Consider the following 27,904-nt stretch of genomic DNA (forward strand, 5'->3'; position numbering starts at 1 on the left):
GCACAATGAAAGAAAGAAGGGAGAGAGAGCGGGAGAGAGGAGAAAAGGAAGGTATAACCTGTTTTTGAAAAATTGTGATTGTTAGAGGGGAATTTTAAAGGGAAAGTTCACCCTGACAAAAAGTTTATTGCAAAAATAACAGAAAAAAATAATAAACAATATTTATATTTGAGAAAAATCCATCAAAGAATAGGAAACTTATTAAAATTTGAATTATTTGATTTAAAATGTCATATGCAAGCAGCTTTCCTACAAGTACATATCGTTATGGTAAAAAAAACCAATGAAATGTCATTTTCTCAGAAAATTTAAAATGGTTTTTACTGTACCTTTAGTATAACAATAGACAAATCATTTCACACCCGTTTCTAAAAAGAAAACAAAAATAGGCACCACGAACCATTAAAAAAATTGAAATTTATGAAGTTTACATTACATAATATATGGGGCAGCTTCTCGTTTATGACGTCACAAATCCAAAATTTAAACTTCGAATCACTTTCTTAATCTTTAATGGGTTTTCCTCAAACCTTCACCAATATTTTTCATAATTTATTTTTTGCTATTTTTTACAACAAACTTTTCATCAGGGTGAACTTCCCCTTTAAGAAGAAATAAAAGTAAGACAATTTTTCTTTACTCTGTCTATCTAAAGTTTAATATTTGTTTGTGAAAAGTCCACAATTTTTACAAGCATGTGGTTATTTAAAGGTTATCGGTATGAATATTGTGTCTACAAATTTAAGAGCTACAGAGGATAAAGTTCTGAATTGCAGTAATTTGTAGCTAATAATAATAATGGTCCATTATTGGTGGTGATTTTTTACCTGATTGCTAAGTAAGCATGAATGCTTGTAAGCAAGCAACCATTATACCATTATACTTTTAACACCCTCAACCCATCCATAATAATCAATATTCACAAATACTCATTGTGATATTATTGTAATATCCTTTGTCCAAAAAATCCAATCGCATTGCCACCCTCTTTGTTCTCCCTCATAATATACTATTGTACATTACAATATGTGCAATGCTAAAGCAGCTGTGTCAATATACAATGCTCAAATACATCAATGCTTGACAATAATGTTATTCTATTGTTGTATGACATGCGGCCAGACAGTATGTGAGCCCGACATAATTGTTTCATCAAAGCTGTGACAAATGTTCCGAGTAGGATGGATTTGGGCACTTTCAGAAAGCCCTTGAAATGCAATATGTCTAGCTTCAGTGCGATTGTTGACATGGATGCGAAGGGATCATGCAATATAAAGAAAATCAAATATGCTATGATTTTTATAAATTTTTAAGGACATTTCAAATTCCTTCTTTCATATAGATTTTTTTTTCTTATCACATACTAGAAGTTTATTTGTTAATTTGTGTTTAATATTGTTTGTATTCTGTTATGTGCTGAACAACAACTTTAATGCACAAATATCAATATTGCTAAGGATCATATTAATAATTTTTCATAATTTCTTTGGCTTTGTCTTTTGATATGTACATGTTGATAGTACTCACTACATGTTGTAGGGTCACTTTCAAACAACATCAGACTCTATAGTACAGAAATATTTATATTTATGACAAATATCTCTGATTTTCTTCAAATGCATGTACAAAAAATACATGTATGTAGTTGAGATAAAACAAGACAGTTGTATGAAAAAATAAATTAAAATAAAAGGGGGGACTTTAACTCTCTCTTTTCATAGAAAGAAAAATATGCTTATCTCTCGCTCACATCTTGACGACCACAACACGGAGGTCCATTAATGGGGAATTAGATAAATTTGTGCCTCGGGCAGAACATTTCTACTGGATAGGAAATTGAGAATGCCGTTGACTAGAAGGAAGGAGGCTGAGGTTTCGGGGAAATTTGGATAAAAACCAGTAACGATATTGTACATAATAGAAATACCCCAAGGCACATGGAAAGAGCATCTGTCATATTGGTTAGAGTTTCATCAGAATTGTCATTAATCTTAATTATATTTTGCCTATTTTTCTTTATGAAAATGGCTTTATGTCAGTGCCGATGTAGTATCTATTTTGTTCAGAGGTATGTGGTCACAAATTGACATTACCTGTTTGAGATATGAATGTCTAGTATCATTAATGTTCTGAACAGTACATTTACTTTTCAAATAATAATATTCATGGTCTTTTCAGTGTTGGGTTTCATTTTTCTGATGTACATGAACACGATGTAAACTTTACTGTAAAGTGTCATTGAGGACTGTAAAAAAATGTTCTCGATGATTAAAATACTCATCACTTTCTTAATGTTTGTCCAATTGATTTCAAAGTTTCAATGATCTTTAATATTCTTTCCATTTTTTCTTCAAGCTACAAAACTTGTTCCACCGGTTTTGTTCTAATTTTAAGACTAAACGTATTGAACTAAAAGTATTGAACAATGTTCACGTTGACTAGTCATGAATTTATCGATAATGCTGTACAAAGTGAAGTTTTTATAGGAAATTGAAGGAAGACATGTTTTTCTGTCCTGTCAATTAAATATTGTCAACAACCCATAGAAACGCATGTTAATTTTCTTAGATTGTCAAGGAACTTTACTGTTTATGATGATGTTTCAGTTTAATCTACATTCAAGCATGAGCTAATAAGCTCACTTTACAACAAATGTTTCCTTTGACTGCCAAACACTTCCTAGGCAGTAGGATCAATCAACAAAGCATGCAATAAAAAAAAGAAAACATTGAAAAATTAATAAAGAGAAGAGTTTCATAAAGAGATTTGTCCAGCATTTCTCACTGACTACTGATTAGCTACCAAAAAAAAACCATGAATCTGATTGGCTATAAACAAAACTGTCAGTGAAAATTGCACTCAGAGGACTTATAAATAAAGGGAATAGCTTCATGAAGAGGTCCTCACTGACCACTGTTATAAGCTACCCAAATTTCCTGCATCTGATTGGCTATTAAGAATACCCTGTCATTGAAATTGCACTGACAAGTGGACTCCTGAATAATGCTCTCCAGGTTTAATTGAGATGTCTCCTGCCATCAACAACAGATCTGCTTCTTTATCATCTTGTAAACTACACCTTTTCACTGAATACCTGAAACAGAGCGAGTCTGATAACATGCAAAAATCTAGTTCTTTCATTGAATAAAAAGAAATTAGAATAGCATCAAATTTAATACCATTATCATTCCAACACCAACTACACCATGCAGAGCAACTTTTGATGTTTGTGAAATGATTCACATTCAAATAGTAACTTCGTTATACTGAAAATGATGAAAATACCTCCTGGAAAATTGTGAACAAAATTACAAAAAAAATCATAATAATGGCCCCACCTTTTGAAGAGTTGCAATAGATTATTAATTCAGGTTGGAATCAATCTAAATTTGGTAGTTATGAGACAAGAATTTTGGATTAATGGCCCTGACCAACACTGCAATCAATGATGATCAGTAAAACATGAAGGGAATTTCTGGCCATTTTTTTCCCGCAGGGGGGGGGGGGGTAGACATAACCCACAGGCACAGATCCATATCTCTAACAACTGATTTTGGAAATAGCTTGGGATATTTCCAACTAGCTATGCTAAACCCAATACCAATGAGCCCCTGTATAAAGGTTCAGAATACAAACCATTTTAAAAGCAGCAATCAAAGGGTTTGTTACTGCAAACTAGGGATCTTTTTTAGATGCTGCAGATCTATTTCTAATTGGAGGGAGGGAAGGAGTCATCCATGTATGGCCTAACTATATGAGGAAGAGTCAGGCAAGGCAATTAGAGAATTTATGAAATTAGTAATGCTGCTGAGATTAGGTTAGCAATGGTGCGCTGATGCTGATGTTCATGCAGTTAGTAGAGCCATCTTGCATTCTGCAGCATCCTAGATCAACAGGGTTACCTTCGGATTCAAAGTCCCGGTCGGTGTCAATGATGTCAAAAGTCTTTGATTCTGAGAAAGCAGGACTGAAAGGTTCCTCCAGTGGCTCTTCGGTAACACCTTCTACCAGATCCCCTTCATCATAGGTCTCCTCGTCCTGGTAGCCTTCTGCATCATCATCTTCAGTTTCTCCTACAGGAGCATCTACTTCAACAGCTTCATGAGGAAACTCTAATTCCTCAGCACTACTTGAGACATCCTCTAGAACTTCTTCCTGCACCTCACCTGGTGCATCTATTTCAGGATCTTCCGCTCTTATCCCTGCTTCCTCAATTTGCATCTCATGTTGTTGGCCGCCTTCAGATTGACCAACGTCTAGTTGGCCACTTTCTGGATGACCCTCTGCTTGTATATCCTCTTGAGGTTCATTTGGTTGTTCCTTGACTTCACCTTGACCAGAACCCTCATCTTGGACTGGCTCTTGAGGTTCCGGAAGAGGTTCTATATTTTCTAGACTATCCTGTTCTATAGCATCCTTATCACTGTCTGCTTTGACAGTGGACAATTGGTGAAGAGTGTGAATAAGAGTGGTCAAAGGGAGAGCAAAGCAAAGTTACCAAGTTAGGAAGGACAAAGGCTCATAAAGTAAGAAAGAAAACAAGACCTCAAGAGACAGTTGGTGCAATGAGGGCTACTTTAACAGTAACACAATACAAAGGTCTATACAGTATAAATGTAGGACTCATGCAAGTTCTAACATGCAGATTGTGGGTTTAGATATTTATCCTGGTCAAGTTTAATAACAAAAAATTGATTGTACTTTGGGGTGAGATATGCTAAGAACTCAGCTATTGAAGAAAACCCAAAATGGAAATGAACTCGACTGACGCTACATATAACCATGGGTTAATGAAACAACCAGCATTCCAAAACATCCTTTATGTATTAACTACTGAAATACTCTTGTTCTGGAAAACACACATTGAAAGATTAGGTATAAATTGCTACTTCCTACAATAACAAATGTTTGACGGTCTCTCAACATTTCTTCATAGAAACCTTGGCATCATCTCCTATGTAAATGATCAATTCAAAAACTGCAAAATGAATTGAGATAAAGAATGGTCTAATACCTTTTTTTCCATAGTTATTTCTACTTTAATTCAGGCAATAAAATTCTGTTTCTTACAAATTTAAGTGGCATTTTGTCATTCTATAGCTGATAGTTACTTTGTACATGTATACACAGACATACCTGTTCTCGAAGGTGCATTTGCGTTACTGTCCACTGTGAGGTTGGCATTTAGTTCCGGATTGGCGTTGATTTCAGCATTGGCATTCACTTCCATCATGGCGGTTCCTTCTGTGGCATTGTACGAATCACCTTCTCCTGTTACACGACTGTTGTCCAAGACGCCCTCTGAAGTCTGAGGTCCATCGCTAATATTTACACCTGTGGAGAGGTCAAAAGAAAGACATGGTTTAATAGACTGAAAGTAGAGATGGAAGAAGATACCTTTGCAAAGAGGCAAATTCAGAGCTATAATATACAGTACATGTCAGTATTGAACGCAGTCCCATAGCAGCACAGATCATTCTATCCACATAGAAGATTCTGCTCAGGAACTTGAGCCAAGACAAAATACTCATGGTCATAACATCTGTCTAATGAAGGCAAGATGTACATGGCTAGTTTTTGCACCGATATTGGACTCATCAAAGAGCATGCAAAGTCTGTCTGAGGAAGGTCTCGACCTATGATGTCAGCTGTGAAACATGAAATGACACTGAGGGCTTTCAATAAGCCAGGAAGATCTAAGGAATAACGTTTTTTTTATTAATAATAACAGTTTCGTCATGTATCGTCATCGTGTCCCCTTGGAGGCTGCAGATGGGATGAAAACATGCTCTGCCTAGTATGACTAGAAATGGGGAGGGGATATTTGGAAATCATGGAGTATTTATAATTCACTTGTATGTCATTTGAATCACATTTTTATAATTAAGGTTGATATACATAAAATCAATGTTAATTTTTATAAGTAATTGGTAGTGGAACATGTACTGTACATGTAGATGCAGCAGCATCAGCAAATTGCAAAGTCCTCCTCCTCATCAATATCAACATAGGACTGCATTATTAATCATTATTCAGTATTGATCATTAAAATTGCTGTCATCATGATATCAATATCATCATTATTATAATACTAATCAAATTATTTCCATTACAGTATCATTGTAATCACCTTCAACATCATCATCACCATCATCTTAATTATCAAATCAACATGATAATTGCACATTACCATCATCATCATAATCACTTTCCATTTCATTGCAACATTTATTCATGATGCAAACAATCATCATCAGTGGTATTCAACTACCCTTCATTTTCATTTTTTGTCAGTTTGTCATCAACAAAGTCTTTCAATTGTCAAAAGTAACCCATACATACTGTAGTACATGTATGTATGATCCAGAGTATACACAAACTGCAGTTGTGTCTGTAATTTTGTCCTCAATTTTAATTTCTAAGGCCATATCTCAAGGCAATTCATCAAGATCAATTGGCACTCATTTATTATCTTAAAGAGTAATTCAAAGCTAATCTATTTGAGTTATTCGGGACTGGTCAACAAATTAAACCAAGTACAGTTCAATAGGCTACTGCTGAGAAAATATTGACCATTCCCAGCCTCTGTCTTCAAGCAGACTGCTAAAACAGAAAATACCAATAATCTTGAGGGTGCACATTGCATTATACTGTACATGGAGGCCTGGATACCTATTTTGATAGTAAATTATACAACCATACAGTATACATGTACAATGTACATATGTGAGACATTTGTAATATTTGTAAGAAATACATTAGTACAAGATATTTTTGCACAAGCCTGTGGTGCAGCCGGTAGGATCTTTATGTGGTAATATTTATAAATATACATGGATAAGTGTATGCCCTACAGATTTGTACAACTGAATTTGAATGTAAGAACATATTGCAAGTTTTTACTATATAGAGATATAGGCTTGTAATTGTCGAGATCAGTCAGATGAATAGAGCAAAGTTCTGAGGAAGAGCAAAAAGAAATTTATTATAATATTTTTAATTCATCATCTGATTCAACATGTATTTAAATAAAGAACTGTATCCCCCCCCCTCCCCTGAAGATAACCATTTCAATAAAAGTCCTGAAGGACTCCTGATACGAATCTTTATTTTAGAGTTTGAAATAGCAGGCGAACATCATTATGCACACCTATCGTCCATGTACATACCTGTATACTCGCATGCATCTACACTTTCATGCAAGAAAGGGCAACATTAAGCTTCCGAGGCAGACAAGAAGGAATCTATTTTTGGAAAGCTAGCCCGGATGAGTCAGTTGCTAACGAGACAGTGGAGTGGAGTGCCCAGGGTGTAGCATGTTACACTACCCGGCTAAACTCTTAGCTCACAGAATTATGCCAAGGAAAATTCAATCACACTTTCTTATCCAGATTAAATAGAGGCAAGGTAGGGAGTTTTATGTAGGTGATATTTGATCATGATTCTGAGTTTTGGAAATACACTGTAAGTTTATCTTGATCACCTTGATTTTAATTTAAAAAATTGGTTATTTAACTCTGAAAACATACAGGAAGATACAGTACATAATTTGTATAGGGTTCTTTGCAAAAATAGTTTCATTCAAAATATCTAACTTTAGGACATTTTTTTTACGAATGAGAAATGTGCGTACGGTAATTTGCAGTTCTTGCATGATGCTTCATGTAGCTGCATTAATGATAACCATACAGTCTACATTATCTGCAGGAGTCCTTCAGAAATACATGTATCATGCATATTGCTGTACATGAAGGAAAGCAAGGTTTATTAATTATTTGCATTCCTCAGAATTTCAGAATATGCTGCATGATAATAATGGTATGTATGTTTGTTGAGCAGATAGATAGCAATCTAATCTTTGATTTATGGTCACTACATGTACATTCATCATTAATCCTATACATACAACCTTGATACTGCCTATCCTTGCTTTGGAAGGTCAGCAACTGCAAATAGTACATGAACTTCAAACATATGGGTACGTTCAAATTGAAACCTATGTACAATGTATTTGGGAATCGTGTCCAAAATAATAATTGCAAGCTTCTTTTTTATGAAAACTATATTCATTCTAATAGTCAACCATCATTAATGATAATAATAATCCGCTTTTTTATATAGCGCTTTAATAATACATCGAAACGACGTGTCTAAGCGCTTTACAGATATATTATACCCCGGTCATCGGTTCAATCAGTCATTCCCGCACAAAATGTGTGCACATCCTCCACTCCCTGGGGAGTACTCCAGTCAGTCGCAGATGAGGCGCACACAGTACTGGACAAGCTACAATGACTTCCTACCGGGTACCCATTTAGCACCTGGGTCGAGAGTGGCAAAGTGTGGATTAACACCTTACCAAAGGACGCCAGACCACGGTGGGATTCGAACGTGTACGACCCTCTGTTCACAAGGCGAGAGTCAGAAGTCAGAACCACTACACCACGGCTCCTCCACATTAAAATGTCAACCAACATGAAAGACACATGTATATTATTCACCGAACAACAAACTCCATCAATTAGCAAGTGTTGGCTGGAAAAAAAATATTGATCAAAAATGGACTTGGGATAACGTGTTTGTATGTACAGTAGGCCTATAAAAATGTACAAAGCCTACATGTGATTTCTTGGATTTCAACATCTTTTGTGATCAGCATTGGAAACTCCGAGGTCATTATCAGAAAACCATTCTTTGTATTTTTAAATAATCCTTTATTTCTACACAAGGTCTGTGAATCAGACATAATTTCACAAATGAATCAACAAACTAACAACAAAATCATTGGCAATGTGAATAACAACTCATGAATGATCATAATTCATACTCACAGCCACATACATTGTATTCCTAATGTGATGAAATCCACACTGTTCGACTTTGGCAAATCATCGTTAGGGAAAATTACTGACAAGCCATTATCATACGACACTCATTACCTATTCTAAGAGCTGTAGAATTATACTATGCTCCATTTCTTGGACCTTGACACTGTATCCAACCCCTAATCACATATATCAAATCATATCAGTTCATCATGCGAGGTATTCTACAACTCATCTTGAGCTCTCTCTCTCTCAGATATGAATCACATTTTTTAGCTCATATTTACAATGGATACCTGCATGCTTCACCGCCATATGAACTGGAAACTCAATTGTTTGAAACTCCATGTTCACTTTGGGGATTAGAGTAAAAAATTTATGACTGATGTTTATTTAGAGTAGATGTTCGTGTAGGGAGGGAGATCAAGCAACTCATGTACATATCAAATGCAATGTTTGTATTAAAATTAAAGACAGCATTTTAATAGGCAGGCTGTAGGCCTACATGTATTCCAAAGTGGGAAAGATAGGCACCCTTATCATAAAATGTGAATGGGAATTACTTTCAATTTTCATTTCTTATTAAAACTATCATTCTATTATAAAATTTGAGAAATCTGATATCCATTTTTTAATCGAATTGTAAATCATAGGCCTGCATAAAACGTCCGACCCCATGTATGTGGGACCTTCATGAAATTTTCTGTCTCTGATTTCTTGTTCTTTTGGCAGTCTGTAATGCTCTCAAAGGACCATGACTTGGTCAGTTTATAAAGTGAAGTAAAACTTAAGAAAAATGGCGGTCGGATGTTCAAAAAGGTTGAATATTTCATGGAATAGCCATAAAGAGGTTTATAAGCCTGCATGTACATGTACAATCAGTTAAAGTGTAGAGTTACTACATGTACATGTATATTAAAACAAAACTAGACAGACGCATCATTTCTTGTCAATTGAGACGTTTGTCAGAGGTTTCCAGCCCTGCCTAATGTGACATTCTTCAAATACTCCCTCATGGTTCGGTTACATGTAAATGTGGAGTTTCCCCCAATGAGGCCAGTTGTCTATCAGCACAAACCCTTTGAAACTTTAAAATGACCCTGACACTGAGCTACATATGTACACATATGCAGTCAAGAGTCAAACCAACATTGTCAGTAGCAAACTGTGATCATCATACCCATGCAACAGAAAGAAGTTGCGATGAATTTTTAATCACCCACAACTTTGTAATTGTACAATAATTAAAAAAGCTCTCATAACTGAGAGTTAAAAAAAGGTGAATATAAATTTGGAGTACACAGACTTTAGTCTCATGCATGCATTGTAGCTTGGTAAATGGTGACGGAGGACCTCTTGATCAATGATGGCTCGGCTCGGTGGTAGATCAATTTTCTTTTAGGAAGTGGGTATTGGGGTTTGAAAACCAAGTCTACAGTATGACATGGTGATGGTGTCCATTTGCATGGTACATGTATGTACTATAATGTCCAGAGCAAAGTCTCTTGAATAGGATGTAAAACATTTGATCTTCAGAAACTAATTTATTGTCAAGCATATACATTTTTTGCTGTATATAGAAATCAATAATAAAAAAGAATTCCAATTCCAATGAAGAACTTATTTCTTCAAACAAATCATAAGGAGAGTAGGAGACTCAAATACCAGAAAACAGGCTACTATGAGAGACACACACATAACGTTGTCCTCTCATGATACACAAACATACCTTTCCAATTACCTGTGCTGGATGGCCTGTACAAGGCAATTGATGCCATTTCTACGAGGAGCAGGTACAAACCTCAAAGCTCTTTGGCATTTGCAAGACGAGGCAAAGCTTTTAGATATGGACTAGAAGAGTCCTGTCTGTATTGGATTCTCATCCCATGCCTCAATGGAGAATCATTTCAAACATCTCAATACAGTAAAAGGTACATTGTAGACAGCAAAACATGTTCTGGTATTACATGTAGGGAGTAGATTCTGTATGCTGATAAATATGTACATGTACTTTTTCTTTTCTACAAGGTCTTATTATTCGCAAAAGCAAATCAAATGAAGTACATGTATGTGCATGTAGACCTCCATTGAGGAAAGCATGGTATTTGGGGGAAAAAAAAATCATTTTTTATGATGATGAAATAAATGCCTTTCTATCAGTCCTTCAAGACCTTGAAGCTCTAATCAAATGAAAGCTACTATCTTATGAAGATGTGGACATACACTGTATTTTGAATTCTTTGAGGGAAGATGGGCCAGCATTTCTACATCCTTCAAATAAAATTTCAACATTTCAGTAGAGTTTTTAAAAGTCCTACAATACTGGTCAATGTGCCTTGTACAATTTCTTCATCTAGTATATTGTCATACATACTCATGGTTCCTACCTCTCTTTCTTTCTCTTCTACCTCTCAATTCATGATAGGATAAATTAGGTGTGCATGTGAGAAAGATATCAATGATGATGTGGAAGCAGCTGGTAAATCATCCCTATACAGTGTATTCATTCATAACACATCCTATCCATTTATCTGTGAGACAGCTGCTGAGAAAAGGGTCACCAGTCCAAGCCACCAGAGCAGGGTGGAGACATCCATATTGAATGGACACACATGATGAAGCGCAGTCTGATACATACTGTGTGCACTGGAACGGCGTACATGTATGCATAAATTTCTCTCAGTCGCATGCAGAGTGGATACACACCATCATCTTCATCATATAGGACTACACATGCATGTCCATTTTTCAACTTGCAAATTTTTATAATGTTAACAATGTTTGCAAAATTTATCCAATCACTGTATAATATTTTGGCCCTTCCAAAATCCTACAATTTGAACCGATGACCAAGAATACATGTACACCCTGCAGTGACTATATGTTTGTTATGGTACCAAGGAACTCTTTATCTAGAAAGGAAATCTGGGTGGCGTTTCATCAAGATTTTTGTCTGACAAGTTGCCAGATCTCACAACTTTCCTTGATTTTGATTAAACTTGTGAAGCATAGTTCCAATTGTAATTGTCTGATAAAAGATACCTTGCAGGATAACACATCCATGTTCCTTCATAAAAACCCCAACGTTGTGCATGGAAAATATGTTGTCATCAAACTGATTAACATTCATTTTTTTATGTCCCAAATCAGACAACACTCACAAAACATGGTCAAGTTTAATACACAAACCATTAATCCACACAGCTATTACAGGTACTGTACATACCAGACTCACGCAGGAGGCAAACGTGTACTGTATGACTAGAGGATTAAAACGTTCTACAGTGTATAGTCTGTATTACAAGTGATCAATAGATTGTCCTGAACTTGATTATCAAACACATCCTGTCCTTATAACCTGCTAATTGCCATCAATAGAATGACTACAAGAACAGGATGTGGACCTACATTAATAGAGTTCAATTCAAGAGGCAGCTTAAGCTTTATAAAACCCTGGATATGTATGTCATGTACATGTATGTCATGTTCAAATCCCAGCCATGGCGTAATTTCCTTCAGCAAGGAATTCATCCAGTGTGCTGCACTCGACCCAGGTGAGGTGGGTACCGGCAGGAAGTAATTCCTCAAATACCTGAATAGGTAGCCTAGCTTAACCAGGTAATAATAGAAGGGCCCGCTGGGAGAACAGTTTTCGGAACTGAAGTGGCTACCCTGGGTAAATATACCGTTATTATTATTATTATAGACAGTCTCCCAAACTGAATATTAGTACTGATGGTCAAATGATCTTGACAATGATCTTTGTGATGAAAGTCAAACTATATAAAACTTGCACAAAGTATTAAAATTGAATGCAGATTTGACTGGACCTGAACTGAATCAGGATTTTGTGGTATTTGGTATCTTCAAATGTAGCAGGGAAAACATTACATTCATGGAGGTTGGAAACTAAAAAAGGAGCCCTGGAAATCCCCATTCATAGAATGTTCAAGCTTATTCAATGTTTTACGCAGTAAATTGTGAAAAATAGCTCCCGATTTTTTTTTTTAATTATTGAGTTTATTTGGGAGAAGAAGTTTTTCATTTTTTTAAAGGAGGGAGTCTGTTATTGTTGGTATGGTATCTCTTCCACTGATTCTCAATCGCATTGAGGTTTGTGTTTAAAAACCAATTTCAGGTACATGTACTTCACATCTGATCCAATTCCTACAATCGTGAGTGTGATTGATCCATCGTTTATTAAAGTCCATGTGAATAATACATATGGATCGAAAGTAGAAAAAAATAGTGTTGAAACAACTTTAGACATGTCGTCATCCTCAGGTACATGTATAAACCAAAAACACTGCCTACTTTATATGTCGATGGTCACTATAAAAAAAAAATCTTCCCACCATCCCTTTTCAAATTAATATACAGTATGCAAGTCAAAGCTATAGTGGATAGTTCCATAATTAACAGATACAACATACAAGCAGATTTGTGTAAACTTAAAGCATAAAACTTTAAAACTTACTGTATTCAAACATTTCTTGACAGGTTTATCAGACATTTTAGGCTCCTTCCAAACTATTTGCAAACATGCACATGTAGGCCTACTTCTCAAGTAAACCCCATTCTCCAAACCAAATAATTTTTACATGCCTGTTCAGTGGCTGCAAATAAACAACCTACCATATATTAGACTCGTGACCATCTCAACAAATCACATCCCATTTCCTTCCTATTCATTACCAGTCAGTCGGCGGCCATGCCCGACTGACCTAGAACATTAGCCTTACACCCACTATATTTGAAATCACCGCTTGGAAACATTGCACACTTGCGATTCGAGTGCTGTAAAAACAAAAGTAGGAGTACAAAAGCGACTATGGAATGCGTGGTATTCAAAATTGTGTTTTTAGGCGATGAGAGTGTAGATACTAGTACTTCACTATCCATATTCATAGATTTTTGTGCCTAATAAACTGGAACACCAAATATTGATTGGTGATATTGCCCAATAGAGAGTTATGACTTGTGTAAATATAGTACTGTCCACAAACAGATGTACTGTAGGAGGATGTGCATTAGACCTTTCAATATGCAATGTGGCTGAGGTATTGAAGCATCGGTGTAATTTTTATTTGAGGTTTTCATCAAATAACACTCAATATCACAAAACAAGGAAGTATCAAAATGTAGGAACCTATTGAAAAAATATATATTTTATATTTTAATATAAAGGAACTGCAAAGTACATACAAGTCTCATATAAATAAATGATTAGTCCTGTAATTTGGAATTTAAAGTTTAATACCCCAAAACAACAATAGAAGTACTGGTATAGGGCCAGACCTAGAGCTACATATGTACCTGAAATCCCTCATGCTCATTTTTGTTGGTAGAGAAAATGCCTAGCCTCAAACAGGGCACTTTGTAGAATCAGGCATGCACTCATACTACATGACTTCACAAGCGAGGTACATTTCAGGTGCCTTCATGGCTTTAAAAAAGAAAATCAACATATTTGTTTACCTCTGCCATGCATCCCATCCAGACTGGCTCTCAGCCCCTACCCCACCAACCGACCCGACCGGCCGTATGGCAGCCAGCTTGATGATTAGATTGCTATGAATAATACATCAGGCATTAGACAGCTAGAGCTCCCTCAAATTGATGATAATCTTCGAAGGGAATCACGGCCTGGGTACTGCTATGGCAGATCACCTGTTTTTTCCAAGGGATCTCCTGGCATAGGATTTGCATTTGGTTAGCAAAGTACTATCACGGTCCCAAGTCAATCCTAAACACCCACTTGCCCAGGGGCAATAGTAATTTAGAAATGGGACAGGGGAATTACAAGTCCAAAACAAGGCAATACTTTAAGAAAAAATCAAAGGGCGACATGTACATGTATGAATACCATTCATGTTGCTACATGTAAATTCAACTTTGCAACATTGGCTTTACAAAACCAACTAGTGGCAAACTTGAATTTCCATTTCCAATTTTCCATCAAAACAGTACTTTATTTTGAACATAAATGTATAGGTGTACTACATGTGTATCTAGTACCCAATCATACATGTAAGCATGGTTGCTACATTTGTACATACGTGAGTACTGTGCTGTCACATTGCAATGTACATGTAGTTTCTTTCCTATTTACATAAAGGGACATGTACCTCGCATTTTTCAAGCATCTACACTGTTCTACATTGTTTTATGGTTCTTTCCATATCCCATAATGTTCTGTTTGGGATTTTGTGATGTCTTTTCCAATTCATGATGTACACGCACTACATACTGTACATGTATATGTTTTATTTCATATAGAATTGTTCATAAGGCCTATACATTTACATTTTACAAATTTACAAACTTGTATGAAGACTGAGAATTTCTGCAGATTACATGTTGGAACGATTAGACCTTCATATCCTCCCAGGGACTAACAAATAATCTGAATCATGCAACATCATGTAGTATACAAGAATGTACATGTACAAGTTTGTTTTTAATATTTTCAAATGTGAATAGGGTCATTGTCAACTAGCATTTCCTATAGAGTGCGAGACTCCAGTCTGAGCTGACAGACTATAAAAGGAAGGGTGTCTGAGGGAGAGAGGATATCAGAAGCTTCCATTCACCTACATTCTATCATCCCTTGTGATTTAATGTAAGTACAGAATGGGAAAATGTTACCTAAATGTTAAAATTCAGTTCATGAACACAGTATTGACCTTACATGAACTGCTAAAGTACAAAATGTGAATGGCGCTTCTGCCTACAGTACATACACATCCTAGGCCGACAGGCATTACGTATTTACGTTCAAGAGAAAGAAAGTGTATGTAGGCCTACATGTACTGTACATGTACTTTAATATTTGTACGCATAATTTGCAGGTTCAGAGGACAGATACAGTATTATGGGTTCGAAATCAAAATGGATAACTTTTGTACAAGATAGCTCAAAATACATGGCAATTCCTTCCTCAGATTAATACACAGTTCTGAATTCACTCAAAAAAAAAAAACATCTTTAACAAGTCAGCTATTGAATATGTAGCTGAAAGAGTACTTTCTGGCTTTTGATGATTTGTTATTTTAAGACATGTTTGAAGGCCACATTGTTCACATACTGTAGGCCTATTGTCTGTACAAGGCTTGACTGGAACATACGTACAGACATGTAGAGGTACATATAAAAAGGAGTATTCCTTTATGTTTCATCCATGATTTCCTCCAGCACTTGGCTCTCTTCCGTCTTCAGGGATGAGGCACAAAATTGACAAGATAATGAAATTATATACACTGCAGGGCCTATCAGCAAAAAGCTATGAAAACTTTGATAATTTTCTCCAGAGTGAGAAAGATCATCATCATCACCATGAAAAGAATGACACAAGGGTGTATTCCCAGCCCAAGGCCGCATACATGTATCTACAAGTACAAGCCTAGATGTTAATAAAGAACTATCATTGCTTGTCTGGCAATGCACAACAGCAAATCACTATTCCATACCTGCTTCAAGTTATGTACCGGTACATGTACAATCCCAGTGGCCAGATGCCAAGCAAGCACAGAAGACGTCACAAACGGTCCTCAGTCATCCGATGTCTCATGCGTGTCACAATCACACAACTGTCATCACCATATTCCTTCCATTCACCTTCACGAATGAATTCAGAGGGTTATAAATACAAGCAGAGTGATGAGGGTGGATCACAAGTCCTCAACGCAGGGTAAACAGTATGTGACTGAAGTATATGTGATGAGGTATAGAGGTGGAAGGTCCATAACAAATACATGTATACTGTACATCCAACACATGTACATTCAGTTCTCAGTCTCACATTGGGAAGGGTTGGGTGTCAGTCTGTACAAGCCTAGTCTACATACTCAGACCAGTGGCAGACATTGATCATGACAATGATGCAGAGATACATGTAGTATGTACATGAAAAAGCCTGAATACATGAGATTTTTGGCAAAGAACCATGACTTGATGTGAGCGTGTATAGGCCTATATGTCTGCATCCATGTACTCTAGTCTACTGGAGTACTGGCAGGAATGAACAAAAAAAAATGGGGATGGGATGTACATGTAGGAGTCTCAAACCAATTGTGCGAGTCTTTGGATGTTTATGTCTCCATGCATGGAATAATAGAATCACAGTAGATGTCCGATGCTGCTGCATTAACAATTGACAATATCTTATGTACCATGGATCATGTACCCAGATATGGCCTTCAATATATCACAATGAAGCCATATCTGCACATTCAATTAAACCAGGAAACATTCCCTGCCTGATACTAGACGATACTCTTTCAAGTACTAGGCCTATTGTATTGTACCTGCTCCACATCCAACAAAACTTTAATACATCACAAGACACGGCCTTGATAAAATTCTGAAACATTTAAATATGAAAGAATTTCATAGAAATGGGTTTTATGTTGGTATTATTTTTTTATGAAATAATCATGGGAACAATTCTTCACCGTATATAAAATCATACTGAACTGATATACATGTACATGTACATTTCATAAGCAATCAATTTGTATTGAAATATGAATTTGGACAAGTTTTCCCACTTTGTTATGTTTCAGGGCCTCTTGGAAAGTGCCATATCACAGAAAGATCCATCTTGATAAAATAAAACCAATGAAACTTTATCGCACTAAAAAAAGGGGATTTATTATTAGTAGTATTTTATTATTATCATTAAAGGAGAATGAAACCCTTGAAACCAGCTGAATCCATATCAAAGAGAAAAATCAAAGAAACATATTGTTGAAAGTTTGAGGAAGATTAAATGAATAATAAGAAAGTTATGAGCATTTGAATATTGAGATCACTAATGCCATGTAGATCTTCCCATTGGCAATGCGACCAAGATCTGTGATGTCACACACGTACAACTCCCTCATTATTTTAGTACTTATTTCACTTATATTCTCACTTTTATAGAGTCTATCACAAGGTGAGGTGTTCTCTTTATATGAGAGGACAAGTACAGAGGTTTCACAACATTATATTATTGATGAATCGTTTGTCATATGATTAGAATGAGCAAAAAGAGATGTTTTGGGGTATATTTTCAGTGTCCAAAAGGGGAGAGTTGTTCATCTGTGACATCATAGATCTAGGTCGCATTGCCAATGGAAGGATCTCCATAGCATTTAATAGTGATCTCGACATTCAAATGCTCATAACTCTTCTATTGCTAGTCCTATTTTACTCAAACTTTTGTTGATCTTATTCTTTGATTTTTCTGCTTTCACAAAAGCTAACTTGCTCCAAGAGTTTCATTCTCCTTTAATATTACTACTACTACTACTACATCATAGTGGCCAATATTACATTGTAAATGTACACAATGTAAAAAAATCCATGGATCAAAATGTCAATGAGAAAATTAGGAATTAGAACTTAACATAAAAGCAGGCATCGATGTCATCATGGTATTAATAGTGGGGGTGCCCACTCTTAAAAATGCATCCCAACCAAACTAAGGCCTGATTTTGGAGACTAATGTGTGACCGATCTCAAGAGTTTGGTTCAGGAAGCCCTTGGGTTCCTGACACAATCACCTCACAGGAAACTCACCCAGATAATACCAGAAATCACCCATTCCAGGACCCATCCTTTGAATACTGATCAATGCATATACTGTATACAACATGCAAACAGATACAATAAAACTACACAATCAAGCTAATGGCATATACATGTAGGACATGTAAAAGGCATAGAAAGTGTTTGAAAGTTTTAAAGTTTATTGAAAATGCAAGATGCTCTCAGAGTATTTAGCTCAATTAGAATATAATTTTGAAATGCAATAATATCAAAGGAAGTTTGACCCTTTCAATGCAGGGAATAATTTTGCTTTACAAATTTGAATAGCATTTTTGGTCATTTTAAAGGAGAATGAAACCCTTGAAACCAGCTGAATCCATATCAAAGAGAAAAATCAAAGAAACATATTGTTGAACATTTGAGGAAGATTGAATGAATAATAAGATAGTTATGAGCATTTGAATATTGAGATCACTAATGCCATGTAGATCCTCCCATTGGCAATGCGACCAAGATCCGTGATGTCACACACGTACAACTCCCTCATTACTTTAGTACTTATTTCACTTATATTCTCATTTTTATAGAGTCTATCACAAGGTGAGGTGTTCTCTTTATCAGAGGACAAGTACAGAGGTTTCACAACATTATATCATTGATGAATCGTTTGTCATATGATTATAGAATGAGCAAAAAGAGATGTTTTGGGGTATATTTTCAGTGTCCAAAAGGGGAGAGTTGTTCATCTGTGACATCATAGATCTTGGTCGCATTGCCAATGGGAGGATCTCCATAGCATTAGTGATCTCTACATTCAAATGCTCATAACTCTTCTATTGCTAGTCCTATTTTACTCAAACTTTTGTTGATCTAATTCTTTGATTTTTCTGCTTTCACAAAAGCTAACTTGCTCCAAGAGTTTCATTCTCCTTTAAGCTCTCAACTATTACAGTCCTATGTAGAAATATGATGTACAAAAGATTTTATGCATAGCAGTCATTCAAAAATGTGGAGCAAATTGCGATGCAACACCATACCAGGAAAATTATTCCGTGTTATGGTACATAAAAATATCTACACGTAAAGTATGAATCATTCCATATAAACGGGTCTGAATAAAAGAGAGAGTGAGACTAACAATCATTTAAAAGGCATGCCAAGTCCATGCCTCATGTCCCTGTCTCAGAATGGGGACCTCCTTAAAGGAGAATGAAACTCTTGGAGCAAGTTAGCTTTTGTGAAAGCAGAAAAATCAAAGAATAAGATCAACAAAAGTTTGAGTAAAATAGGACTAGCAATAAAAGAGTTATGAGCATTTGAATGTCGAGATCACTAATGCTATGGAGATCCTCCCATTGGCAATGCGACCAAGATCTATGATGTCACAGATGAACAACTCTCCCCTTTTGGACACTGAAAATATACCCCAAAACATATCTTTTTGTTCATTCTAATCACATGACAAACGATTCATCAATGATATAATGTTGTGAAACCTCTGTACTTGTCCTCTCATAAAGAGAACACCTCACCTTGTGATAGACTCTATAAAAGTGAGAATATAAGTGAAATAAGTACTAAAGTAATGAGGGAGTTGTACGTGTGTGACATCACAGATCTTGGTCGCATTGCCAATAGGAGGATCTACATGGCATTAGTGATCTCAATATTCAAATGCTCATAACTTTCTTATTATTCATTCAATCTTCCTCAAACTTTCAACAATATGTTTCTTTCATTTTTCTCTTTGATATGGATTCAGCTGGTTTCAAGGGTTTCATTCTCCTTTAATGAAATTTCACTCATTATGCAGCAACTTTCTTCAAGTTGAATGGTTTGGATTTTTTTTTTTTAAATATACAACAATTTTGTTTTTAAATCAAGTGAAAAACCCTCTGGTCATCCACAGTAGTGCATGAATCATTGGCCTGTACTGTAGGCCTACATGAAAGATAAACAGTGTGTAATGTACAATGTATGTACGAGGTCATGTGCATGTAGAATATTATTTTTCTTTTACAATGCAATATGCCTCATTATTATTTACCGTAGATGTAGGGTTTTAGAGGCGCATATATTTTTTAAAGTCTTGTGAGGTTGTTTCAAAGAGAGAAAATATTAAAACAGATTTTTAACGTGCATGCCTATGAAAACCATCCAATATTGAAAATATTGGACGAAATGAATAATTTGCCCACAAGATTATCGTTGGTTAATAAAGGATTGTGCGCATGAAGCTATTGTTACGTATGGTCTAATAGGCAAGTGAGGCACGAGATTCAATATCACTAGCTCAGCAGCCACCCAAGGCGCCCGCGCCCAACTACACACTGGGCTAAAAGTTCCCGTAAATTGGTTTCACATTGTCAAAATACCTGCGACCTTGGAAATATCCCCGCGAAAGTTCTCGTAATTTTTACAAGTACCTACTATTTTAGTGGGTATTTTCTTTCAGGGAGATTGCACGTAATTTGCTTTCACATTGCCAATATTACAGGGTATTTTCTAATCACGGTAAATTTCCCGATCAGAAAATACCTGGAACTGACGAACTTCGAGGCGGTCTGAATCCACCTAGAGAGAGGCAAAGTTTAGAAAGTCCAAGTAAAAAATAAATCTGGTATTATGTATATTCAAAATAAACATGAACATACACGAGTGGAAGGCAGGGGCAAGTCCAGACATCAGTGAAAGAATCATCAGTACAAGTACATGTATGTACTGTACATGTAACACAGGAGGGTAGCAAATCATTTTTAGTTTTACGGGTTACATGTACCTTTAAAGCGATAGAGCAAAGTCGATCTGAGGCTGCTCAGTGGCTGCCAGGCCCATGATCACCTGCGAAAAATGAATTTTCGGAGGATTTCTATTTCTGAATTCTGTTTCTAACAGTAACAATATGGATTTTCAGATTTTCTTTTCCCATGTACTGTACATGTACACACACACTATTACCACAATATTCAATGAGTTGACACAAACGCTGTGACTCATGCTCAACTCATACAAGGGAATAACATTGTACAAACACAGGTAGATCTGAGCAATCACAGCCAATGTAAGATATTGATTTTTATGTACAGTACCCTAGTTGGAGTCTGAACTTGTAATGCTGCCATACATACATGTATATATGTACATGTATGAAGACTTCATTGAAGAGAAGACCTACATTATGTAGGTTTACATTCAGTGTATAATTGCTCATTTTGAATTTTGGCATAAGCCCCCCCCCCCCCCCATAAAAAAAATGCAATTTGCCTGTTTTTATTATTTAACTTTTCATTGTTCGGGGGGGAGGGGAACTGTTGGAAATTTAAAAAAATACACTTTGTTGTCACATGTGTAATTCATTATTAATTCAAATAAAAACGAAAGTTCCGCAGGTTTTACTAAATTGTCAGCAAGTATATAAACAATGTGAAAGTTTTCCCATTGAAGCCCATAAGAATCTATACGTTAAGAATAAAGAAAAAGAAACACTCAATCCATGTAAAAAAAAAATACAGCAAATGCAATATTATAAATACCATGCACATAACAGCTGACTAAGCTGTAAAAAAATGAATAAATAAAAATTGAAAGCATACATGTATTTTTACTCTGTGAAAAAAGAGGTCTTGTCCATTTAATGTATGCCACTGTAGCAATCTCAAATGCAAAAATAACAAATTTATGGCCCATAACAAGGTCAATGCTTCCTTCAAGAGCTGTCATGGTGCGTTAAACACAACCAAAATCAGGGGTAACCATCCTAACAATAAATGCATAATGCAGGAGAAATTGCAATCCATCATCATAAATCCCTATTCACCATAGAACATGCTGTACTGACAGTGACAACAGTCAACACCTATTGAGATTATGAGATAGATACATGGTAGTGCACAAATTTGCAACATATCTCATTGTATACTGATTTGTAGGCCTAAAGACACTGGAACAATTTTCATATCAAGAAGAATAATATTTCTATCTTTTCTTGATTATGTTTAACTCACAATTCCAAGCCTGTAGTACATACATCAATGAGCAGCTGTGCATCTACTATGCTTTTGATATAAAGTTGAAATACAGAGATTAATGGGCACTTCAAAATGTGAAAGTACATATATACACTGTACTCACTGTAGGTACTATCTCATTGACTAGAAATAATCACTTTAATTACCAGGCTGTTCAATTAATTGCAAACATTCAATCCATGAGGATGCAGGTGACTTGTCTTTTGCCATATTGTGGAGTAGGCTACTATAAAAAGAAAATTTCATGCACAGTTGTAGGCCCACATTCCAGTCTGTTATTAGCAATAAACCAAAAGATTCATAATTATCAAAATGCATATTTGTGTTTATATGTTCAAACAGTGAAAGAATGATTTCACCAATTTCACAGTCAAATTCATTCAGAGGAAATCGACCAAGTGATATGATGATCATGTTGCTATTTCCGTCATCTTAAGAGACAAGATCAATTAGGGTTTGGGGGTAACAGCTTATTACACTTAGAGGATAAATGCACAATCCTCTCTATACACACTTCCTCTTACTAAAAATTTAGAACTTTCACATGATTTAGTACGAGTCTATGGCTTGATTCAGCAGTTGAATTATGGTATGTTCATACAAGAGCAGAACCCTAGATCATACACACTGTATGCAATGAGGTATGGCTCTTGATCCTCGTCTGAAAAACCTCCTTGTTAATCATGACCAGGAGAGTTATTAAACATGGGAATAAAAAAGTAAAGTCAATTAAAATGAGTGGAGTGGTATTTCAAATGGTATTTTAAATGGTAGGTAATGTACAATTAAACAGGGGCTGGGAGCAATACAGTCCCCGTAATACTCAAAAGAGCCCTAGAAACTAAAGAGCTCTTGAAATCCCCATTCATTGCAATGTTAAAGCTTATCCAATGTTGCAGATTTAGGCAGTAAATTGTGAAAAGAAACCGCCAAAAATTAAAAAAAATATATATATATTTTTTGCATTAAGTTCACACTTTACAGTCAAGTAAAGATTTGGCATTGACAGTATGCTTGTGATTTCATCCATGGAATAAAAGTATAATGGTCATTTGGCCAGGTTTTGAACCTTAGACTTTAATCAGTTTAATGTGTAGTCAGGTGTGTTAGACCACTCAGCCACTGCACCTCCATGAACATCTAGTATACAGGCCTGCATTTGATTTGAGTTGTCATATATCTGGCAAGCTTACAGGCTTTAAGTGTCAAATAAGGGTCTGATTCTGAAGACTAAACAGCAAGTGTCACAAAGGGCCTCATTTACAAATCCCAGTTTGCCATCTCTCTGATCCCCTCCCCCAATGCCTGGCCTGGCAGCCAAGACAGGAAACGCATGCTGAAATCAATCGGGGACAGAGCTGGATGACTCAAATGCAGGGACGATAAACTTTCTTGTTTGTCCCTACACTTTCTCTCTCTCTCTCTTTCTCTCTCTCTACGCTGGCACAGCCCAAAGAATGTCAACATTCATGAATTGATGTACACTTGATCTTGTGAGTAATACTGCACTTCAAGATCGCTTCAGAGATTGTATAATTATCATACTGTACAAGCAATACAACATTTCAATATGCCAGAGAGTGCATGTGCAGCACACATTTGATGCAACATGATCATGTAATGCACTCTGTGTATTTTACAAATCATGTTCACTGTCGGAATGTGTTTGTATCACAGCAAACCAACAACAGATTACATGTATGCATAATGACATAAATAGAGTCAATTTAAATACAAATGATACTGTGTTCATGATGTGCATTTTTTTTTTTGGGGGGGGGGTGAATGTATGGGGTTTTTTTGCAGGTAGTCAATAGTTGGAATTTAAAAAAGTACTAAATAAACGTTGAAATAAATTTATGCAGTTTGAAAGGTACAGCTTAGGCTCATACAGTTTGCATTCAAGTACACATACAATTTTGCAAACTCTTGTACACTAAAATTTTAATGCACTGAGCAACCGTCATTGTAAAAAAGATAAAAAGAGAACAACAGAAAGATTGAAGAGATTTAATAAAATCAACTGTATTCATCAGGTTCACATATTCCTTAGTTTGGTGTCAAGCAGCAGTTGGTAAATAATTTTTTTTAAAGTCACTCCACGTGACAAGTATAATTCAGTACAATTAACATGTACCACAAATTTCCATAATAATTAATGAGTATTATACATGTATTCTGATTTCTGGACAGCCAAAAAAAATCTAAGATTAAAAGACAACAGAGGAAACAACAGTGAATTTGTTGAAAAGAAAAATGCCATTTCTGTTGCACTTGTTATTTCCTGTGCATTCGTTGAGAGTAACTTTATGGAGGAAGCTTTGGGTAGATTTCTCTCATACAGCCTAGGGCCTTGAGCTGTTAATCCACTCTACAGTTCACACAGGAAACTGGATGTACCAGTAAATACTGAGATTATCTTGTGTATACTTCACATAGTACTTTAATTCATTTTCCTCTCCTGATTATCACATGTCATAGTTGTAACACTGTGCCTCAATACAAGGGCAGGTGTACCCCCCGGGGGGGCCACTTCCATTGACGAGTGGATACCATGCGCGACCACGGGGTCTCGAAAAGCACCCTAAACACGTATTTTCCATGTTCTGAAAATGCACCCCTTAACAAGTATTGGCGTCTGAAACCATACCCTTAACAAGTATTGGAAACAAAACTATACTCTTGGCAAGTATTCCCTGACATGAACCGGCCTAAACAAGTATACAGCGATATTTCATTGTTGTGTCACGGGTCCGTCGGTTTTACCTAATTTACATACACCATTTGGTTTAGTACGGCCCCACCTTCCTCTCCTCGCGCAAATCGGGACTCTAAACACGTAGTGTTGGGGCAAAAAGGACATCCTTTATACAACATTTTAATTTTGTTTTATCATCCCGCAAATTTGACCCTAAACACGTAGCTTTCCTATAGCGAAATAGATACCATTTTTTCATTATTTTTGTGTTTTTGACACCCTTATCACGTTACGTACGTAACGTGCCCTATCTTGAAAAAGACATCCTTTTTACGTGTTTTTTTGGTCGCGCATGGTATCCACTCGTCAATGTAAGTGGCCCCCCCCCGGGGTGTACCCATGTAGTGTATGAGTTCAAGTTCAGTTATGTCTGTTCAATTGGTGTTGGTATTGGACTGGGTTAATCAGCACAGCACAAACTGGTCATCAATGTTAGATGATGAGCCATTTTGTGATTAAAAGATCATTTGAATTCACATTTATTTTTCTACAGGTGTTGAAGCTTTTATATAAAAGTTTAGAAAGGAGGATATTTCAATCTTCCAAATGTTTACAAGCAATTAAAAAAATTGTTTTACATGTACATCTACTGTACAATGTATCTTTTACAATAATTTTGTGCACAGCTACATGTATTATTGATGATCTTTGATACTGTAGGACTTGTTAAAAACATTTTGAACAATCCGGCAATAAAATTGTCCAGTAAAGACTATTACATTTACATGACACATGATCAATAACAATAATGACAAAGATTAGATGATTAGTAAAGAAAAAAAATTGCAATTACATGGAAATACCAATAGTAAATAGGAGATACTACATGCTGCAAGCCAATATAGAAAACATGTTGGCTTCAGCATGGCAAAGTCAAAAAGCAGAAATAAATGGAAGCAGATGTTACATTGTCACCATCATCATCATTACTGTTATCATTACCTTGTAAACATCCTTATCTACTGCCCCTACAGTGTATGCATAACTGCTGGTTACCCCTGTAACCAGCACCTCTTCCTCATCAAATACCCTCATCATCATCATCCTGATCCAACAACCTCACAAAGTGAGTGATCATGATCATCACAATCATCATCAACAGCAGCAGCATCATCCGCATCATTACCCGGTATCAAAATTCAGAGCTGTGAACCTCAAATGTGAAAAATCTTATTATCTCTTTTTATCAAATTTTCAAGCCTAAAAATTTGAAAAACATACAGCAAAATCATCGTTCTTACTAGTTACAAAAAAATCCTATTGCCATTTTCCCCTTAAAATTTAATAGCAGGAAAAATGCTATTAATTAGCAGTTCTGCCTCATCATCACCATCCTCCTCATTATCCTTGTCATCACCATCATTATCCTCATCATCATCATCATCCTTATCATCATCATTATCTTCAACAACTCCATCATCCATGTCATCATGAAGAGGCCCATACCACATCGTATGCCCTTCACTATTAATCTTCCAGCGCCATCAAGACAATTAAGAGGAACTGTACGAAACTCTCCTTTACACCGCATTGCCTCCAGCATTATCACTGGCTACCAGTTGGCACTGCCACTAGCACTGCGCATACAGCATATTATAGTATCACTATTATAGAGCCTCAGACTCGGAGACAGACTCAGAGCCTCAGTCAGAGACAGAGGTCACAAAATCAGAGGCCAGCAGAGCAGAGCAATTGACAATTAGAAAGATCTAAATTGACTTTACCCTTCTCCATACTGTTCACTGAACACTAATTGTAGAATCCTAAGAAATTGGAGAGCACTTTATGTTTATTCCGTAATAAAATCCACTTCAAAACCAAACTCAAAAATTGTATCCACATCCACCGGCACTGTCCATCACAGTTGGGCGCGCCTGCCTATCCCACTCAACATGCCGAACACAACACACACACAGGCAGTCACGGGCCTTCATTCATTCGTCGCGGAAAGAGCGAACTTCGGTCGCAATAAAACTAAAGTTTCAGCATATTCCCTGGATTTTCCACCATATTCACTCAAACCAACGTACCCAAGATACTCTTCGACAAATTATATGAACTTTCATTAATAAATGATGCTAGAAAAGGGAGAAATCATACCTTGTTTAGCATTGATTTGATCCTCGATAAGTTCTGTGTTCTCCGCCATGACGGTGATGTCATTTGAAGGCTAGTCTCGCGATCAGCCGTGCATTCCCTTTGCAGTGTTTCTATCTTTCCACAGCTCAATTATTCCTGGAACTGAATCAAATTGAATTCAGGGGCATTTCGTGGAATCTTCAAATTGAATTTTAAACAAAGTGATAATAATGATACATCAAGCCTGGAGTAGGCCCAGCGACCAGAGTCGATAATTTTAACACATCTTTTGTCTACATAGGAAAAAAAAAATAGGCCTAATAAAAATGGGAAAGAGAAGTGCAATATTGGAAACGGGGGGGGGGGGGGGGGGGAGGCTGGGTGGATGGGATTCAGCCCCCTCCCCCACCTTTTTTCAAAACCGTGTACAAAAAGGTAAAAATGATAATCTAATTGTAATTTTTGCATGGTCAGCCTTCCCCCCCCCCCCCCCCCCCCCAGTTCAAAACCGTCGGCCGCGGCCCCTGTTGAGCATTATATCATGAAAATTCTGAGGTCCATGCATGGAACTATCATGATTCTATACAACAAATTTTAGGCCTCTTAGGCATAATAGCTCTCGCATCGGATCCTACCCATTTAAAACATGGGTGGAGTGCAGTTGTTGTATTTTTTGTTCT

The 27,904-nt window shown here is 36.3% G+C and overlaps 1 protein-coding gene across 1 annotated transcript; it reads right to left on the reverse strand.

The window, feature by feature from the left end:
- Positions 1–575: 575 nt before the first annotated feature.
- On the reverse strand, positions 576–27,294 carry LOC129259719 (uncharacterized). The gene is made up of 3 exons (XM_064098879.1): positions 27,246–27,294; positions 5,137–5,334; positions 576–4,427 (listed from the first exon to the last, which is right to left on the reverse strand). Exons 1-3 carry the CDS (start codon positions 27,292–27,294, stop codon positions 3,814–3,816), a joined length of 861 nt encoding a protein of 286 aa, XP_063954949.1. The 3' UTR covers positions 576–3,813.
- Between the last annotated feature and the right edge of the window lie 610 nt (positions 27,295–27,904).

Source organism: Lytechinus pictus, chromosome 4 (genome assembly GCF_037042905.1).
Source record: "Lytechinus pictus isolate F3 Inbred chromosome 4, Lp3.0, whole genome shotgun sequence".
Taxonomy (NCBI): domain Eukaryota; kingdom Metazoa; phylum Echinodermata; class Echinoidea; order Temnopleuroida; family Toxopneustidae; genus Lytechinus; species Lytechinus pictus.

Coding starts and splice junctions, on each gene's coding strand:
- LOC129259719 (XM_064098879.1), bottom strand. CDS start 27,294: ATGGCGGAGAACACAGAACTTATCGAGGATCAAATCAATGCTAAACAA. Junction 5,335..27,245: donor TCAAATCAATGCTAAACAAG/GTATGATTTCTC, acceptor ACCTCTCCACAG/GTGTAAATATTAGCGATGGA. Junction 4,428..5,136: donor AAATGCACCTTCGAGAACAG/GTATGTCTGTGT, acceptor CTGTCAAAGCAG/ACAGTGATAAGGATGCTATA.